Below are 20,711 nucleotides of genomic sequence, written 5' to 3' on the forward strand. Positions count from 1 at the left end.
ACATTAAAACCCATTACAAACGAGGCATTTGTTGCATCCAGTGGGGACATAATTACTGATTATAATGACTTATACTGTCTTTTTACGCGTTGCGTTGCATTGCATCGCGCCGCGTAAACATAAAACTCTGTCTGCATTTGTGATCAGAGAAATGACAAACAACAAGTGCTACTCTACACTGCCCAAAACTCGCGTTTGAATCATCAGTGGCAAATCCTTTAAATGAAAACGTACTTACGTGAGTCAGAACTGCCGGCATTGTAGTCTAACGTTACTCTCCCAGGATCAGTAAACAGTCCTCTATAAAATGTGCTGCACACATCTGGATATTTGGGTTAAACTGTTCTGGAACAGTGTTGTAAATACAACTTAACCACTGATTTCTAGTCGTGTCCTCTTTTGGAAGACCAAACAAAGTAGTTTCGCTTTCACAACGAAACACACAGCGCCTTCACGACATGGCTGCAGCGTCAACAATACTACAGTGAGAATAAAAGTTACACCTTCTTTCTTTGCGTGAACAATTGGGCGGTGTTATGCAAATCTTCCCACATAGTGAGGTAGTACTGTACTGCACCAATATTTTAAATTGGCCTTTGAACTTAGCTTTATTGCATGACAAAAAAAAGTGTTACCTTGCCAAAGCACTGACAGAGCCCACTGATCTAATGGCATTGTTGAGCGCTCCAAATGCAAACTTTGCATGCAACAATCAGGCAGCAATTGACAGCACTCTGGTCTAGTGGCATACAGGCATCGTCAGATTGACAGTACTCTAGCCCAATAATGTTGGGGGATCCAGTGGGGGCGGCAGTCATATTTCAGGGTGACCATGCCACTCTTTATCACAACCCTGCTAAAAGTGCCAGTACGTGCGCTCATTGGCGCCCCTTCAGCTGGTGGCGCCCTAGGCGACCGCCTAGCTCGCCTATGCCTAGAAACGGCCCTGGGCGCATGCCGTTTGTAATTCAGATATTGAACTAATTGCGGTTTCGGTACGCCCTTTCTATCTTCCTCGTGAATTCCCTCAACTGTTTTTTGTAGTAGTATATATTCATCCACGTGCCAAGACTGATATGGCATTTGAAACTGTCAAAAATGTCCTGGATAAACTGGATAATATATCCCCAGATGCACCGAAATTTCTTTTAGGTGATTTTAATCATTGTATTATGGACAAATATTTAAAGGGATATTATCAATATGTTACATGTGCTACCCGTGCTGATAAAGTTTTGGATATATGTTATGGCCCGATTCCGGAAGCTTATAGGTCTCTGTCACTACCACCACTTGGTTCATCTGATCATAATATAATCATGTTGTCTTCTCTGTATGTTCCTATTGTACAGCAAGTGATGAGGATGGCACATAAAATTATAGGAGACTGCACACACCCTTTGAATGATTATTTTGAGTGGATGCCCCTTGGGCGACGTTTAAGGTCAATTAGATGTTCCACAAACCGGTACAAATTTACTTTTGTGCCTGAAGCAATACGTTTATGTAATAAATCTAGTTGATTTAGATTATTTATTTAATTAATTAATTTTTATGTATTTGGTGTATTTTAAATATATGTATGTGTGTGTTAAGTGTTGTATATGTGAAGCGCTATGAAAGTCTGAATTAATTGCCCCAAGGGGATTAATAAAGCTCTAAACTAAACTAAACGCTGACCTCATACGTCATCCGCCTGGAGCTGCTTCTGTGTACAACTGTTGGCGCAAGCTACATTAAAGGGATTATTAGGTTTTGAATATGGATATTTTTCTTACAAAAACGCATCGATTCACTACAGGAGGCCTTTGTTCACCCCCCGGAGCCGTGTGAGACACTTTTTTTTAATGGATGGGCACTTTTTATTTAACTTCTTTTGGACTGATGTGTGCAACACCCGCTGACTGCCATTAAACAGCTTGAAAGATCAAAGACAATTTTTTAAATAACTCCGACTGGATTCGTCTGAAAGAAGAAAGTCATATACACCTAAGATGACTTGAGGGTGATTTTTGGGTGAACTAACCCTTTTGTGTGATAATCTCTTTGGTAAGGCAGGATTTGAACTTAATTTCACCACACAATCATTCTAACTCTTCAGATATGCTGTGTCAAACCAGGTGAGGACATGATTTTTTGGACAAGATGCCTGTGTCCAAACCGACGAGTCAGAGCTGCCAAATATAAAGATACTTGCTGCCAAAACTGCAGAGCTTATGAAGGTGTGTATCTGCTACCACTAGATAAATAGTCCCTTATCATGGTCAGCTTAGTCTGTTCATAAAACGTCTTTTTTAAATACTTTTTTTAACTACAAAAATAGGAAGTAGTCTGTCAGCTATAAATCAATCTGCAGCCGTCTTTATAAATGAAAGTTTGTCTTGCCTTAAAAACAAAGCCCACAGAAAGCTACTACTTTGTCAGTGCATTCCGCTAGATATGCTCAGTGAATTCATTCATGCTGCTGGCTTTTCATCTTATTAGTTCAAGATTCTTCTAATTTTAGCTCTGAGTGGCCTCACTGTGGGCTGTCTAGGTCACCTGCTGAGAGAGCACATGATGGCTTTGTGGTGAAGAACAGTGCCTTCACAAGGAATCCTCTAGCCTGCAGAGTTAAACATATTGATTAACAGGCTTGCAGCCGAATAAATGCTGTGCATGTGCAAAAATGCATGTTCTAGTTCTGTAACTCACAAAAATGAATTTATTTGTAGTTGGGAAGGAAATATAACCTTCCCATTGAAAAAGAAAGAAAGACAAATAGAAACAAAATACTTACTGAATGGATAGTAGCAAGTTTGTGTTTATGTTATAATTTGGCAGATGATTTTATCCAAAGCAACTAACGGTTTTTAATAAGTTGGATATACATTGTATAGACCATAACCTTGGTGTTAACACCATTCGGTGTTAACTATTCTTTTATGTGTTTTAAAATATTTGATTGCATCTCAGGAAATGAACATGTTAAAAGAAGACACTGAAAAGAAACTGAAAACAATACGTTTGCAGTATGAGACCCAACTGCAGGATGAATCTGATGCCCTTTATGCAAGTATGAATGACAAAATCAAGAATTTGAAGAACTGCCACAAAGAGGTCTGTATACAATGCTGCTTTTATTATAAGCAATACATGTAATCATGTTTCTACTTAATATCTGTTTTATTTTAAGAAATTGTCTGTTCTTCGGAAAAGCTATAAGCAGCAGCTCTCAGATGCTATGCAGGTGATCAAAGCCAGCTATATGGTAAGCTTTTAATGAATTTGTAATATTAACTAACATATTGCAAAAAATAGGTTTGTTTTTGATTTGATATAATTTACAAAGATTCACAATGAATATTTTGATATGAAATCTTTACAAGAATAAAGAAGAGACGGATCTGGTTTCTGATGTTACTGATGGGAGAGTAAAGGACCTTCTGAATGAGCTACAGGAGAAGAACTTGAAGATTGAGCGTATGGTTGAACAGCTAAAGAAATATGAGGTACAGACTCTCTGCCATTCATCACAGAAAAACTTGTGTACAATAATCAGTTTAATTTAAATATAGACCTGTATGTATGTAAATACTATGCAAAGAAGCAATGAAGAAGGACCAGTAAGCAAAAAAAGGGATACATACAGAATGTTGTGAACATTTGCAGAATATTTGTAATACATACACTATTGTTCAGAAGGCTGGGGCTGATAAAATGTTTTTGAAAGAAGTCTCTTATGCCCACCAAGGCTGCAATTATTTGATTAATACAGTAAAAACTTACTAATTACAATAAAAAATAACAGTTTTCTATTTTAATGTATTTTGAAATGTAAATGATTCCAAAGCTGAATTTTCAGCAGCCATTACTCCAGTCACATGGTCTAACATGCTGATTTGGTGCTTAAGAAACATGACTTATTATTATCAATGTTGGAAACTGCTTAATAATTTTGTGGAAGCCATGATACATTTTTTTCATGATTCTTTGATGAATACTTATTGACAGAAATATTTTATAAGATTATACCTCTAATGTGTCCTTGCTGAATAAAACAAATTTATTTTGTGTGCATATATATTTTTATGTACAGTATTTTTTGTGATTTTTTTTATGGAAGCCTTTACGCTGAAGCATTGTTTGGCCAGTAGTGCATTTATCTTTAATGATGTCAATATGATTCTTGATTGCTTAAATGCCATCCAGCTTGTGTTGTTATTGACCAGCAGGATGGTAATTATTGTTTAGTGGCCTGCTCTATTATGGCCTGAAGTGCACTTGGTAGTGGCCCGGACCCCATGGCTGTACACTAATAAGCAGGTACTTGCTTTCCACAAAGTGAAATCAATTGCTCACCTTTATGCCCTTGCGAAAGGGGTTTACATGTAACATGAATGAGCTATCAGGTGCCGATAAGTGAGGTGTCTATTATTGGCCTTTTTAATAGGCTGCCCCTCTCACTCTGCCTGAGAGAGTTATCTCTCACCCATAGTGTCTGAGCTCTGTCCAAGCAAAACGGCTGCTTGTGTAGGCAGATGGCCGGGAGAACAGCCATACAAAACCTGCCACTCAAAGTGTAACAAATGACTGCAGCCCGGCGGAGTTCAAGCTTTGTTCATTGTGCTAATGAGAACTCTCACGCCCACAGGAGAGATGCATGGCTAATCACCTGTAGTTCTGTTACTGTAGCAGATGGTGGAGCCAGAGTTAAAGGTTGGGGTGTTCAAACAGGTCAGTAAGATGTTCCTTAGAGTATAAATTTTACATTTACATTTACATGTAATCATTTAGCAAATGAGGAGAACAATAGAAGCAATCAAACCAACAAGAGAGCAACAGTATACAACTGATGTGACAAAGTCTAGCACAGTACACATAGCAAGTTTTTTTTTTTTTTTTTTTTTTTTTTTAAATAGTAAAAACAAATAGATAAGTGCTAATATTAATTCATCAGGTGCTGACAAAAAAAGTGTATTTTTAAAAAAAAATAGCTAAAGACTCAAATTGAGATCTAGGAAATTGAGACAGTACACAAAGGAAATTTTTTTTTTTTTTTTTTTTTTTTTATAAATTAGTAAAAACAAATAGATAAGTGCTAATATTAATTCATCAGGTGCTGACAAAAAAAGTGTATTTTTAAAAAAAAATAGCTAAAGACTCAAATTGAGATCTAGGAAAAGATCAGTGAGAGTGATTTTGTGCCTCTTTGGAATGGTACCACGAGGCGTTGTTCACTTGCAGAACGCAAGCTTCTGGAGGGCTCATAAGTCTGAACAAGTGAGTTTAGGTATGTTGGTAAAGAGCCAGTGGTACCAAACATCAGTACCTTGAATTTGATGCGAGCAGTTATTGCCAGCCTGTGCAAACTGATGAAGAGAGGTGTAATGTGGGCTTTCTTTCTTTTTGAGGAGGAAAAATTAGGTTCAGTATCTATGAACAAATAATAAATTGATACTGTCTCTCCCTAGAAGATGACAATGAAACAGGGAGGGAAGGCTGAAGGGTGGGTGATGTTTGGGCTGAGGTCAGTGGCGTAACTTTGCTTTGAAAAGTGGTGGGGACACCGCGCAACTCGTTTTGCTAGTTTTTTATTTAATAACCTAATTTACTTGCGGACTGGGTTTAGAGTTGAACAAACTTCATTTTTGCTTTTCAAAAATACATGGATGTACCAGGGGCGGTGCCAGAGAATTTTGAACGCAGGTAGATCATTGACAGAAGGAGCTGGGCAATTCAGGGCTCCAGACTCATTCTTCCCACTGGTCGCTCTTTTGCTATTAACTTTCTCAGTTGACTGCACCAGCACGTTTTTTTTTTGCGCTACAACATGCTGTTAATCAATGCACGCTGATAAACTTTTATGGTAGTTTATAGTTATATGGAAATGAATGTAGTTAACATTCAACCCGCTCTTTTTCATCAGTAGTATTATTTCATTCTTGTCATATTATCACAAATATTCATTGTTTTCAACCATATAATACTTATTTTAGGTTTCAGACATTTAAATACACATAAGTACTAGCAAAACCATACATTTACAGTTTGTAAAATGCACGCTGATGTTTATGGAAACGGCAATAATGATCCTTGCAAATATAATCTGACGACATGTTTTTATTGATATCATATCACATCATTGTGTAGGTAACTATAAAGTTTACTCTGCTCTTCTCCCAGTTTATCGGAGACCTACTTTAACGTGTTTCGGGAGGAGAAGATGAATTTGTGTGTTGTAAATCCCACAGCTGGGATTCAGCGCGCACTAACATGGCGGCGCCCATCACCCTCTATAGATCAACTAACACGGTCGATATAAAAGTGTTTAAGATGCACCGATGCCCATTCCTATTAGTGATAGAGTAATCCTGCTCCATGACATGTACATCATTATCATCTGACCGTCACACTTAGGGAGTCACATTCATAACATATGGCTCTTTATTCTGGGATTAAATATATAGTAAACAATCATGAACCATATGCAAGATGTCATAAATCAGAGCATTTCATTTATTATGTGTGACTAAAATGACGCTGTGACTTACAATCTCAAGATACAAAAGCTGGGATGATACCTTTTCAAAAGGTACCCTTTTGTACCTTTTTTACCCCTAAAAGGTGTATATTAGTACCTTAAATGTACATATTAGTACCATTTGTCACTGCCCCTGTGACAGCATTTTTCCCTTTTTTCCCTTTTATGTTGTTAAGGCTCATTCGAAGTCATACCAAAACGTGACGAAAAAGCAAAACCGCCAAACATCAAATAAACTTATAGCAATCAAAACCTCTTTATGATTGCAATTTACTTTCTTTATAAATGAGTGAGAGAGAGAGAGTGAACGCCTGCACAATCTTAAGTGTGACAGGCATGGCTGTCGCCGGCCAACGAGTTGGTGTTTTTTCAATGTATGCTTCAGACACGGGTCACGACGAGGCGTTCCCCATAGCGACCCCTAGAGGACGCAGTTCGAAGTTCCCATGAAAGGGAAGCCCAGTTAATGTTAGGGGCATGAATGGCTGCATCGGTACAAAATAGAGGGCCAACTGCGTGGATATCACAGGAACCTGATGGGCTCCATGCGGCTCCCAGTCTGCAAACTTCAGTGCGCTGACATGTGATGTGATCCTGGTGACACTGGCAGCGCTGCTACTGAGGGACTGCACAAAGGCAACAAGCCCCCCCCGGGAAACTGTGCTCTCTGCGAACCCCCTGGGGCTGCTCAGCCATCCTCCAATCGGCCCCTCATGGCCTGGCTCTGCCGAGCTTGTTAGAAAGCAGAGCCCAGACTGTGGGTGGATAAGCCCCAGCTGCCTTCCTTGACTTCCAGAATAAATTGACCTGCATGACAGGGGCACACAAACAGTATAATGTGTATTATTCCTGTCAATAAAAATGTCCCCATGAATTATGGGCTTTGTATGTAATGTACTGCTGTCTTTCTTCCGGGCAAGAAGAAAAGGGTGAACGAGAGAAGAGGAAGAAAAAAAGAGATCGCCCTCTTCTAAATGTGTTTTTTTTGTTTCTCGCTTTTTATTATTCAGGGGGAAATGGTAGGAGGCAGAAAGTTGTACGATTGCTTTGTGCCTGAATGGCACTCATATTTGCCACGCAGCTTGAGCGGCATGGCTTTTGTTTTGCGCTGTAAAGGGAAAGTTAAAAAGGACTTGTATCATTTTTCAGATCGGCTCAGAGGGAGCGGAGGATCCCGAGAAAAGCAGACTGAAGTCAGAGAATGAAAAGCTAAAAGATAACATTGACTCGTTGCACGTCGAGCTGGAAGAAATTCACAGAGTCCTGGAATCCAAAGAGCAGAGACTGGGTAACATGTCACATTTTAAACTTTTTTTTTTTTTGGATATACCACTCACAAAAAAGTGTGCTTAAGTTTTTTTCCTATGGTTGTTGGGACAAAAACAAACATTTGTCACAAATGCTTGTTTTGGAAACAGACTGATTCTCTTATCTTTCCCGGTGTGTGAGGTAGTTAGCATTCAGAGCGCAATGTTTGAGGACACTTGTCAAACCACAGCTATCATCTCACACTCTGTGGGAGTCTGTGAGGAGAAAGCAAACACAAGACAGGTGTATTCTCAAGGGCCAGGCCTTTATCTTTCATATTGTTTGACATTCATTCATTGCTTATGTAACTTTGGTAACTGTCTGAATATTTTACGCCACTGCTTTTTGTGATTACGCATGAAAATATAGATTTTTAAAATGCTCCAAAACAACATATCATCCATTTCATTGGAACATAAACTCCTTTTATGTGTCCCCATTCAAAATGGGAAGAACCTTCTGCTAAAATGTTTTGCATTGACTGTGACTAAAGATAAGAGCTGTCCAGGTCTTAAGTCTCTATGGAAATAAAAGCACTTTGGTAATAACACACACTTGGCCCTTGAACTTAGTGGTTTGTGTTTGGTCAGTGCATGTGAGTGGACGTGTCAACAGCAATGCATCAGGTCAGAAGCTTGTCAGGACCCTGAGCCAGAACAGGTCACGCAGGCCAGGACTGGGCTTCAGTCCACTGACCCAAGATGCAAAAGATGAACAAAGACAAGTGGATGTCCTCTCGTTGTGCTCCTTGCATCAGCATATCATGAATATTACACTGGGTCTTTTTGTGTGTGTGTTCTCAAATGTTCTCTCTTTCTTCTGCCCGTAACTCTGGATTTGGCATAGTTAAAATCAGAGGCTGACGACAGCAAAAAAGCCCTTCAAAAGATATTATATAGTACACAAATAAAGTCAGAAACATCCTTATATGCTCATTGCATTGTTTTATTTAAAACACTTTCATTTCCATTTATTGCAGCTGACAGGTGAACATAAGCAACTAAAGATGCAGTTAAACCTTGAAAGAGAAAGTGGCGAAGAAAAGGTAAGGTTTTTTACATTTGTTAAAGGATTATTTCAACTTAAACGTATTTATATAGCACCATTAAACACTACAATTGTTGACTAATGTGGTGTACAATAAGTTACCATAAGTACCAAAGATAGTCAACAGAAACATACAACATTTAGTTCACTTCCAGAATAAACATTTCCTGATAATTTGCTCACCCCCATGTCATCCAAGATCTTCATGTCTTTCTTTCTTCAGTCGCAAAGAAATTAAAGTTTTTAAGGAAAACATTCCAGGATTTTTCTCCATATAATGGACTTAAATGGTGGTCAACAGTTCGAAGGTCTAAACTGGAGTTTCAATGCAGTTTAAAGGGCTCTACACGTTCCCAGCCAAGAAAATAGGGGTCTTATCTAGTGAAATGATCTGTCATTTTCTTAAAAAAATTTAAATGTTTATTCTTTTAAACCACAAATGCACGTTTTGCACTAGCTTCGCATTGCGCATCTGCAAATTCACGCATTATGTAATCACGTTGGAAAGGTGACGCGCGGTTAGCTCTTCATTTTTGTGTACTCCGGTTCAAAAAGGTAGGGTAGGGTGAAAAACTCAATCTCATTTTCTCTTCCAACTTCAAATTCCTTGGCTGGGAATGTGTAGAGCCCTTTGTAGCTGCATTGAAACTGCAATTTGGACCTTCAGCCCATTGACCACCATTGAAGTCCATTTTATGGAGAAAAATCCTGGAGTGTTTTCCGCAAAAACCTTAATTTCTTTGCGACTGAAGAAAGAAAGACATGAACATCTTGGATGACATGGGGGTGAGTAAATTATCAGGAAAGTTTTATTCTGCAAGTGAACTAATCTTTTAACTCAATAACCAGCATTTGTGGCGTAATGTTGATTGCCACAAAATTAATTTCAGTTTGTCCATTGTTTTCTTTTAAAACTACACATATTACACACACAATGGAAGAAAATGGGGCCAATCGCTAAACATTAAAATGTTCACCTTTTAAAAGTTGCAAAAAAATAATAATTTTTGAATAGATTTTACACTGTAAAACATATTTTTCAATGTTGTAAATAAAACAAAGATGTTTCACAAGAAAATATTAAATTTTTTCTACTTCTAAATGTCACATTTAATTCAATGTGTAATTTGCGGTTTCTAATTGTTTCTGAAATTTACTAGCAATTTCTGAGTGAACCAATTTCTAAAAAAGAAAATAGTTTACTAACATTTTCTGTGTAAAGTTTATATTATATAATTATTATTTAATTCATTATTATTATTATTATTATTATTTATATTTTGCGACTTTGTTGCCATGTATATTCAATAGGTTTTAGCAGAACAAGTGCTTTTATAAATTATAAGCTTCACATTTTTGCAATTAAATCTTCAAATAATTGGCCTCATTCACTTCCATTACATATACTGGTTTTTCTGTTTCTCCCAGGAAATAATTCTCCTTACCCAGTAATGGTTACTGTGTGACATCTATAAATAGGGCAGCAAACAGTATGTGAGGTTTACAGCCTAGACAATGTTGTCCCTCATAATTTTGCAGGTTTTACTCGTGTGTTAGCTATGTGAGAAGAGAGAAGCATGCCAGCGGAGCAAATTTTCCACGAATTAAATACTCTGCAGCAACTGGTGCATGAGGGAGAACTAAATTATTTTATGATATGTGATCAAGCACAGCTGACGATATGAAACACTGAGCTGACATTGTAGCATGTTGATATTGGTAAAACATTTGGTGAATGGACGTGGTGCAGCGTTTTTGACATGCATTGATATAGCATTGTTTATTTAGTGTTTTATCTTTTGTGCAGTAAAGATGAAGTGTGTGTGAAGTAGCACTGTGTGGTGTTAAGATTGGGGCCATGCCAGAGTTTATATTATTGCACTACAGTAAGAAACCATGTTGTCAGAGTGCTTTGTTGTGCATTTTGAATGTGCTCTAAGTTGGACTGCTGCCTTATATTTTAAGTCATTTCAAGTCATGTCAGCCAATCGCTGTATTTTACCATCAAAACCTTTAAATACAATATTAATTCATTTAAATATTTTAAAACTCAGAATCTTTCATTTACATATTTAAACAGTTTTACAGACAACATTTATTGAAGCACTGGTTATCAAGTATTATTTTACACAGCATCTGTGGTTGATTGCGAGGATCAATATGCACCAAGTTTGCCACACAATGGCTGGAATTAAAATATGAACACAGAGGACAACGTAAAAAGAGTGTGAAAGACTCTATGGTACTCAGCCATTGAATCCGGCCACACAGAATCTAGAAGGTTAAAAGTCTCCCTCTGGCCTTGCAGGGTTGCTGGGAGACAAGCAGCAAGGGTCCTGTCAAAGCTGGCATAATTTACCCTGCAATCAAACACTCATATTAGCACAGCTCTTCAGCAGAGTAAAGAAAACTATGCATACAGATGTTTATTATTGTCACTTCTTGCTTGTTAGTTAGTTAGTATACTTAGGTTTATATTTCTGCAGTACAGCTAAAGCAAATGCACATAAAAATCATTTTTGTTTAAAACAAATCTATTACAAGAGCATACTTATCATAGGTAAAACACACACACACACACACACACACACACACACACATATATGTATTAATTCTAATTACAAAAGTTATATCATTAAATAACATTGATTATCATATTATAATGCTTGACTGACTGATGTTAGTGTACTTTCAGATATTTAAAACATTTCACCATTTCACAAACAAATATATATGTATATATATATATATATATATATATATATATATATATATATATATGCATATGTATGTGTATAGATGACTAATAAATGCATTTTTGATGACAGTGATTTGATTACTAGAAAGCTCACCACTGAAAATGAATTGTTGAAATTAATACATTTATTAAAATTAATAAATTATGTTCTGCAATGCACATTTTTTTATTTCAATAAATAAGTTTTTTTCTATGAATATTTTCAATATGTATTGAATATATTCCTATTATGCTCATATGCATAATTGAATATACAGATATACTGTACAGTTTTTAGTTACTTATGTTGCATTCATTGGAATGAAAACACTTTAAATTGCTTTAAATCATTTATTTATTTATTTTAAAATAAAAAAGACATGGTAAATTGCTAGAAAGCTTACTACTGAAAATTAATTTTTGAAATGGATAAAACAAACTCAAGTTCTGCAGTACAGATCGTTTTTTTTGTTGTAAAGAAGACATTCTTTAATTTTAATTTGTTTTGTATGATTTAATATTTAGATTTTTTTATCTTTTCTTTCTTTGTTTTTCTTTCTTTCTTTTATTTATTTATTTGTTTTTTAAAAGTGTTTTATAATAGAGGCATATTAGTTTCAGATCAGTAATATTCTTCCGGCTCTTCACATAATACTGAGTGGACACACAACCTGGTAGGGCCAGGAAAGAGACTAATGGAGCAGGTGGTGGCCAAACACACTCCATGTAGAAGACCTGGATAAAACCACTAATGAAGACCTCCTTAATGTTGTTTGAGCTACCGGGAGAAAAGGATTATCCATATTTAGTGTAGCAGTTTAGACTGGCCTCTTTTCAGTCTTGCACCCTTTGTTGAGCCACCCCTTTGTGCTGTGACTGACAAACTCAATGTTAAGGTCTAGCATGGTGGCTATGCATAAAAATGTAAAGTGAAAAAATTACGTTTTGAAAAAACGAAGTTTTTCTCCACTTTATTTTGGTGACTTTGATCAATGGAGCAGAATATTTGTTTCTATAGCCAGAAGGCTGCAGGAAAGACCTATAATGAGAGGCTGAAGCCCAGGCCAGAGTGGAGTGTGAAGCGCAGCTGTGAAAAGACACCCAAATGAACCACCCAACTGCACTTGTCAACAGCACTATTGGCTGACCACTTCTGAAGTTTTAACCTAGTTGTAAATACTCCTAAATATCCAAGAATCTTTTGGATGGTTGCAAATAAACAAACAACATGAAGTCTCGCCTACTGTCCACTCTCGTTTGTGATTTAAAAAAATATATATTATCCTTTGCAGATAAAACAGTTAAAAGAGGAAATGGAGACAGAAACTGCATGCAATGAAGCCTCACGGAGGAAGGAGGTGAGTATGAGACCCAGCTGAATGCATGCTCAGATATGGCAAGGACTTGACGTGTCCAATCTGTCTCAGGATGTTTGGAGGTCTTGAACCCTTGACCAGTGGACGGTCTCTCCATTACCCCAGACAAAGACAGAGGATAAGGTGCACACGCAGTGTCGAAGTCATATCAATTTTAGCCATGAGTCTGCGGTTAAAATTCAACCCATACCAACAGTGAAACGCATTCATTAACAGCCCTGAGTGATGGATGGCAGCTCCTCTCTCCCTTCTTCAAGTGCAGATCTTATTCTTTTTCATTGAAAACACATCTAATATGCTTTTTCTGTCACAAATATGAATTATAAACTTGCTAACTCAAGGAAATTCACAATCAAGCTATTTATGTTTATGTACACTACCGTTCCAAAGTTTAGGGTCAGTAAGATTTTTTTTTAAAGGAATAATGACATTTTATTTGCTAATGTTTTTCTCACTAAAATACATACCTTTCAAAAGTTTTTGAAAGAAATTCCATAAGAATGCATTCAATTGATCAAAGGTGATAGGAAAGATATATATATATATATATATATAAATAAATATATATATATAATTTAAAACATGCAGCTGGTGACCGTGATAAAATAATATTTTATTATGTCTATTTAGATTTGTATAGTGCTATTTCCAATGCTAATCTTACTTACCTTTAAATAGGCTATTAGCTTATATGTAGCTGATCCCAAAAGTGGCATAGCATCCAGGCTTCTTACATACAGTATGCTTCCCCATTTTTTATTTTTTATTTTTTTTTGCTTGTTCATGGCTTGTTAAGACTCTGTTGGATGGGAAGGGTGAGGTTAGAGTGGGTGGGGGGCGGTTAGGACGATGACTCTGTCAACATGGTGACCGCATAGAGGCGGCGAGGAGGCAGCCAATGTGAATCCCAAGCCTCAGTGCCTAGCAGAGGGTGGAATGTGGCATGCAGCTGACACAACACAGTGACAGGCTGGAGTGGGTGATGGGGTACAGCTGAATAGAAATGGACAATGAGCCCGGTTTAAAGTCCACTTCATAAAGGGTACCCTTACAATGAGCTTGGCCACTGTAGTGGCTAGTTATTATGGAAATGTGTGAAACTCTTATCAACCCAACTTTGGGTCAAATATGGACTAACCCAACGTTTGGGTTAAAAATGTGGTTACTCTTTATTTCGATAGTCCACTTTAGACATTCTACTAACTATAAGTAACTACATGTCAACTACATGTCAACTAATTCTCATTCATTTGCAACTACATGTCTACTAACTCTCAGAGTAGACTGTTAGGGTAGGTTTAGGTTAGTAGAATAAGTTGACAAAGAAAGTGTTAGAAGATATTAAGAAGCTAGTCTACTAATACTCTACTAACTGCTAGTTGACATGTAGTTGCAAAGTTACTTGCTGTTATTAGAATGTCTAAAGTGGACTATCAACATAAAGTGTTACCAAAAATGTAATGTAAAAATTTAACCCAACGGTTGGGTTAGTCCATATTTGACTCAACGTTGGGTTGAAACAACCCAGCATTTTTTAGAGTGTACAATTCGCAGACAGTTTGATTTATTTACCTTAGCAAACAATAGATCTATAAACGTGGTCTGTGCTTGAATGGTTAGAAGCACTATATTTCAAAATTATGTCATTTTATTTTTTTTTATAATTTTCAATAATTTTTTTTAGAGAAATGTATACTTTTATTCAATAAGAATGTATTAAATTGATCAAAATAAACATTGAAGCCATTTATAATGTTATAAAAGATTTATATTTCTGTAATTAAATAAAAAGAAATACAAATAAAAAATGCTGTTTTTTTAACTTTCTATTCATCAAAGAATCCTGATAAAAATGTATCACAGTTTCCACAAAAACATTAAGCAGCTGTTTTCAACATTGATAATAATAAGAAATGTTTCTTGAGCACCAAATAAGCATATTAGAATAATTTCTGAAGGTTCATGTGACACTGAAGACTGGAGTAATGATTGCTGTATCAAATTTGTATTTGATGTATCAAAACGTTTTGCAAGGTTGTTCTTCGGTTGAATGTTCTGTTATTAATTATTTTGTCTAAACTGTAAATGTGCATCCTGCATCCATCAGATTAGTAAGGAAACAGACTGAAGTGTAGCATGCCTTCATTAGTGTCTGTTCTCAGTGCAGAGTACTTCAGAGGCCTTACACAACTCACTATCACAAATCAGCACCTACTCCTTTTTGCACACAATGGGTCTTTGAACAATCTGGCAAGGAAACTTTCTCTCTCCCATTCTTTGTTTTCTTTGGTTGGGATGAAAGAAAAAGGGTAGACTGACATCCTTTCTGTGTTGGATTAGACTAACAACACACTCTGCACCCACTCTTACTAAGATAAACTTAAAAAGGGACTCCCACATTCTGTTAGGCCTTTTTGGGGGAACACGGGTAGAAAAGTGGATGTCCGAGCTGACCTGAGCTGACCTGACCTTCACACTGCCCTGAATGTACGCACTCAATCAGCCAACACGGCATTCCACAAAGCTGTGTCAGGCCTTGATTGGACATGCTACACAAAGTGGACATTTGGTGTTAAAATGACCCTTTGTGAGCGACGGATTGATATAATGACACACAATATGGCCATCCATTTAAATCTCCACTGAGGTGGAAAGCCACATGAAACGTATTGAGAGATTCGGTGATTTAAGGGTTAAACGTGTTGTTTTAAACCTGCTTTAAATGTTCTTTCTTCTGTGAAACACAAAATATTATATTTTTAAGAATGTTGGAACAAAATTGGACCTTTTATTGTATTAGCAAAAAAAGACAGTGAGACATTCCTCAAAATATCTTCTTTTGTGTTTCAAAGGGAAAAAGTAAAGGTTTTGAATGAAATGAGGGTGAGTAAATGATGGCAGAATTGGGTTAAGATGTACAGTAATGAAAACACAGAGAAACGAAAGTAACATTTTATTTGTACTCCTTTTATTTGGACATACAAATCCTATACAGTAATGCATCATTGTAATTTTAGGATGAGTTTGTGATTCTCCTATTGTCAGAAAGCTGCCATTGAAAAGAAGCTTGAGAAGCAGAAGCCAGCAGAACCTACAACCATGGAGGTACCCTTCACTTTGTTGAAGTAGAAGTACATGCATGCGTAAACTGATCTGAATTTCAGCTTTATTTTTCCTTGTTGGGGATACAGAGTTGGTTCCAAAAATAAAAGAACTTAGAAAGACTGAAGCAATGCAGAAAAAGGAGATTGAAAGTTATAATAACATTTTGAAAGAGGTCAGTCCTACAGTACTTGTTCTTTCCACTGCCCTCTGTTGTTCTTATTGTTTCTTAAAGGGGTCACAGGATACTACATGCACTTTTACAAGTTGTTCGAACTGAAATGTGTTTTGGCAGTGTGTGTACACAACCACCCTACACTCTTAAAAATAAAGGTGCTTCAAAAGGTTCTTCAAGCGATGCCATAGAAGAACCATTCAGTCAAAGGTTCTTTAAAGAACCATCTCTTTCTTGCGTTTTTGTAATCTGAAGAACCTTCTTTCGCCACAAAGAACCTTTTGTGAAACAGAAAGGTTCTTCAGATGTTAAAGGTTCTTTATGGAACCATTTAGACAAAAAGGTTCTTCTATGGCATCATGAAGCACCTTTATTTTTAAGAGTGTATAATGATAAAGATTTTTGTAATCTCGTTAAATTTTTTCCCCTTTCTCAAATCGTGCCGATCTCAGATGCCTGTCTGTGTGACGTCACACATACAGGCCCCACCCATGATAGTTTGATTGACAGTAGTGTTTCAGCACAGACTGGACTGGCGTCTTACCTGAGACCGCCCTGAATGAGCTGTCATCAGTTCGCCATTGTTTCACTGCTGGAACAGATGTAGACAAGAATGACTCCTTCCTAAGCAAAGGAGATTGAAAGTTATAATAACATTTTGAAAGAGGTCAGTCCTACAGTACTTGTTCTTTCCACTGCCCTCTGTTGTTCTTATTGTTTCTTAAAGGGGTCACAGGATACTACATGCACTTTTACAAGTTGTTCGAACTGAAATGTGTTTTGGCAGTGTGTGTACACAACCACCCTACACTCTTAAAAATAAAGGTGCTTCAAAAGGTTCTTCAAGCGATGCCATAGAAGAACCATTTTTGGTTCCACAAAGAACCATTCAGTCAAAGGTTCTTTAAAGAACCATCTCTTTCTTGCGTTTTTGTAATCTGAAGAACCTTCTTTCGCCACAAAGAACCTTTTGTGAAACAGAAAGGTTCTTCAGATGTTAAAGGTTCTTTATGGAACCATTTAGACAAAAAGGTTCTTCTATGGCATCATGAAGCACCTTTATTTTTAAGAGTGTATAATGATAAAGATTTTTGTAATCTCGTTAAATTTTTTCCCCTTTCTCAAATCGTGCCGATCTCAGATGCCTGTCTGTGTGACGTCACACATACAGGCCCCACCCATGATAGTTTGATTGACAGTAGTGTTTCAGCACAGACTGGACTGGCGTCTTACCTGAGACCGCCCTGAATGAGCTGTCATCAGTTCGCCATTGTTTCACTGCTGGAACAGATGTAGACAAGAATGACTCCTTCCTAAGCGATTGAGGTGTTCTGTTGTTGGATGTAATAATGAACATAACAGTCATCATTTACTCCCGAAATCTGAGCCGCTGAAGATGCAGAGGATTAAGTTTGTTTCTGAAGGGAATGCACCGATACCCGATCTACATAAATGCGTCGTGTTCACATAAATCATGAATGCACTAAAGTAAACAGTCTCTCTGAGAGCAGCTCGGAAGAGAGGGGCGGGGTCAGCAGAGCTCATTAACATTTAAAGGAAAATGCTACAAAAACGGCTTGATCTGAAAAGAGCTGTTTTTTGACAGGGTAAAAAAAAAATTTTTACACTACCATTGAGAAATTTGAACCAAACTATGTTACAGACTTTTCATTAAGACCCTAAATAATCATATCAACTTGTGGAAAATGGGCATCCTATGACCCCTTTAATGTTTTCAGGCTCAGTAAGCAGTTGTGTATGGCCAAGCAGGTGTGGGAAAAGAAGTTTGAGATTTTAAGACAGAGGTACACCGCAAAGTTTTGTTACTCTAAATGTTGCTTCATTTGACTCCATGAGCTTTTCTACATTGACTATTTCTCTATTGCGTTTCCATGCCATCAAGGATGAGATGTTCTTACGGCAGACGTTTCAGTGGCAGGAAGCCATTCTGCACAACGCTTCAGTCAGCTTTGCGGTCAGTAGCTTCTCTGAGAGTGCTACAGTTTTGTCCACTTTAAATGAATATGCTCTTCCATGATATTTACACCAAAACATGTCTTTTTCTTCATCAAAGCCGAACTTACCACACTGAAAGAGGGCAGGAGCTTTAATCATGTAACCCTTAATGAAATCTGCACCTGTGGCCTGTCCCGCACACACACAGAGCACATATACAGTAGAGGCTAACCCAGAACAGACTTTAACAGGTGCACGTCCATTAAGCCCCTCATCTCTGGCCTCAATTGGTGAAGGCTGATGAATATGCATAAGTTTTGTTTTTGTTTTGTGCTGCACCCCACACCCCAATTACCAGGAGGACAAACGCAACTCCGATCACCTCGTTGAGGCCTGCCTGTGTCGGATGTCATTTATTACACAAATAATGCACATGAAACAGACTCTCTTACTAGGGACATTTACCCAATATTTGCCACTATACATATTATTTTGTAGCATATACACTAACAATTAAAAGTTTGTAAATTTTGTTTTACTGTTTTTGAAAGAAGTCTCTATGCTCATCAAGGCTGCATATATTTGATAAAAAATAAGTAAAACAGCATAATATTGTGAAACATTATTATAATTTAATATATATATATATATATATATATATATACAGTATATATTATTATTATTATTATTATATATATATTTTTTTTATTCCATGATTGCTTTTTAGTATTTTTTGGATCAATAGAAAGTTCTAAACAACAGCATTTGAAATAGGTAATCTTTTGCAACATTATAAATGTCTTTACTGTCACTTCTGATCAATTTAATGTGTCCTTGCTCAATAAAAGTATTCATTTTATTTTGAAAAATCTCTTACTGACCTGGAACTTTTGAATGATAGTGTACATACAGTAAATGTGTGAGCTTCTACTTCACTATACATTTTTGGGGGAATTGTCCCAAGAAGTGCTCTAAATCTGGCAATTCCTCAGTTTGGAGACATATGAGCATGAAAAATTTGAATATAAATATAGTAAATATATATTGTGAATTATCTGTATTATTTATGATTAACTAGAAAACAATAGAAATCTATGATATTTTTGCATTTAGATTAGCCAAGTAAATGTGTGTGTTTGTGTACAGCTGTAACTATACTTGTATGGACCAAAAACAATATAGTGAAAATTGACTTACGATATGAGACATTTAAAGTGGTCCTCATAACTAACAAGGTTAATATAATGTTTTCATGATGTCAGCCCATTTGTGAGGGTTTAGGTTTAGCATTTGGGTTGGAGTTTAGCAAATATCATGACCTCTGTATACAAACAATTGCATCTGTGAGATGTGAAAATTGGAGATATTTTAGATATCTTTTTCTGTAGATGGATGCTCCTTGCTCACCACGGCAGAGGAATCCAGCATATGGTACTTTTAAAAAGTTGTGCTATAGCAATATGGCTCCTTTGGTAAGGAACCTTCCAACTGACAGCTGGTCTAGTTTTTGTGTTATAGACTTGTAGCTTAAAAATCCCTCTGCTGTAAGCCACGTATAGGTGCTGCATGGAGGCCAGCAGAAGATGAGCAGTGTTTTGGACATCAGCCTACAGAGTGAGAGAGGGGCAGATGCTCTCCCTGGATTAGGTTAGTGCATGACCACCTGAAAGAGATAACAACACAGACCAGTAACTAAAATATCTAATTTAAGTTGATTACAGTTGTAGTATAGCATTAACACCTGTCCTCATATTGACCACATCAAAAAAGATGTTCAAAGATATTGATTTAACCAAACATGTCCATCACTCTGAAAGGTTACCTCGTGCACTATTATCATATTTGCAGTGACACATGAGGAGTAGGAATGAGAAATGGAGAGAGTTGTCTTTCCTCGGCTATATTTAATCTATCTTTTGCCTATTATTGACATTCTGATGATTGGGATCTAAGTTAATGAGCTTAGCAGGCATGACTTGGCCAGATAACTGAAAGACTTAATACCCTCTGTCAATATGGAAGCGCTCCGACACAAATATCTGATGCACAGAAGCTAACAAATCAATCTACCCAGATTACACCGCTGTCCAGTCGGTGGATTTCAACAGGCCAGTAATTATAGACAATAGATATGTGTCATCGGTTCTGCAATGGTTCTTCTTTTTGCATTTGTTGTGATTAATCACAGCTTTATACACTTAGAATTGTAATATATATATATATATGTATGTGTGTGTGTGTATATATACAGTGCTGCTTGAAAGTTTGAACCCTTTAGAATTTTCTAAATTTCTGCATAAATATGACCCATATATATATATATATATATATATATATATATATATATATATATATATATATATATATATATATATATATACTGTATATATACACACACACTCACACACACACACACACACTACAAGTCAAAAGTATGGAGCCAGTAAGATGTTCTTTTTAATTTTCTATATCAAAGTTATCAAAGAA

The 20,711-nt window shown here is 36.7% G+C and overlaps 1 protein-coding gene across 1 annotated transcript; it reads left to right on the forward strand.

Annotated features, from left to right (window-relative positions):
- Positions 1-2,099: 2,099 nt before the first annotated feature.
- LOC107550695 (microtubule-associated tumor suppressor 1 homolog) lies at positions 2,100-19,842 on the forward strand (the record flags this gene model as incomplete). Its single annotated transcript, XM_016232041.1, is given in 14 exon segments — positions 2,100-2,222; positions 2,956-3,099; positions 3,176-3,250; positions 3,369-3,491; positions 7,673-7,811; positions 8,661-8,720; positions 8,812-8,881; positions 12,901-12,973; positions 16,037-16,096; positions 16,167-16,244; positions 18,006-18,072; positions 18,155-18,243; positions 19,613-19,696; positions 19,774-19,842. Coding segments are annotated over 14 exon segments (1,254 nt in total), but the record flags the coding sequence as incomplete, so codon positions are not given.
- Positions 19,843-20,711: the final 869 nt, after the last annotated feature.

The sequence above is a fragment of the Sinocyclocheilus grahami genome, unplaced genomic scaffold (assembly GCF_001515645.1).
Source record: "Sinocyclocheilus grahami isolate Dianchi unplaced genomic scaffold, SAMN03320097.WGS_v1.1 scaffold406.1, whole genome shotgun sequence".
NCBI classification, from domain to species: domain Eukaryota; kingdom Metazoa; phylum Chordata; class Actinopteri; order Cypriniformes; family Cyprinidae; genus Sinocyclocheilus; species Sinocyclocheilus grahami.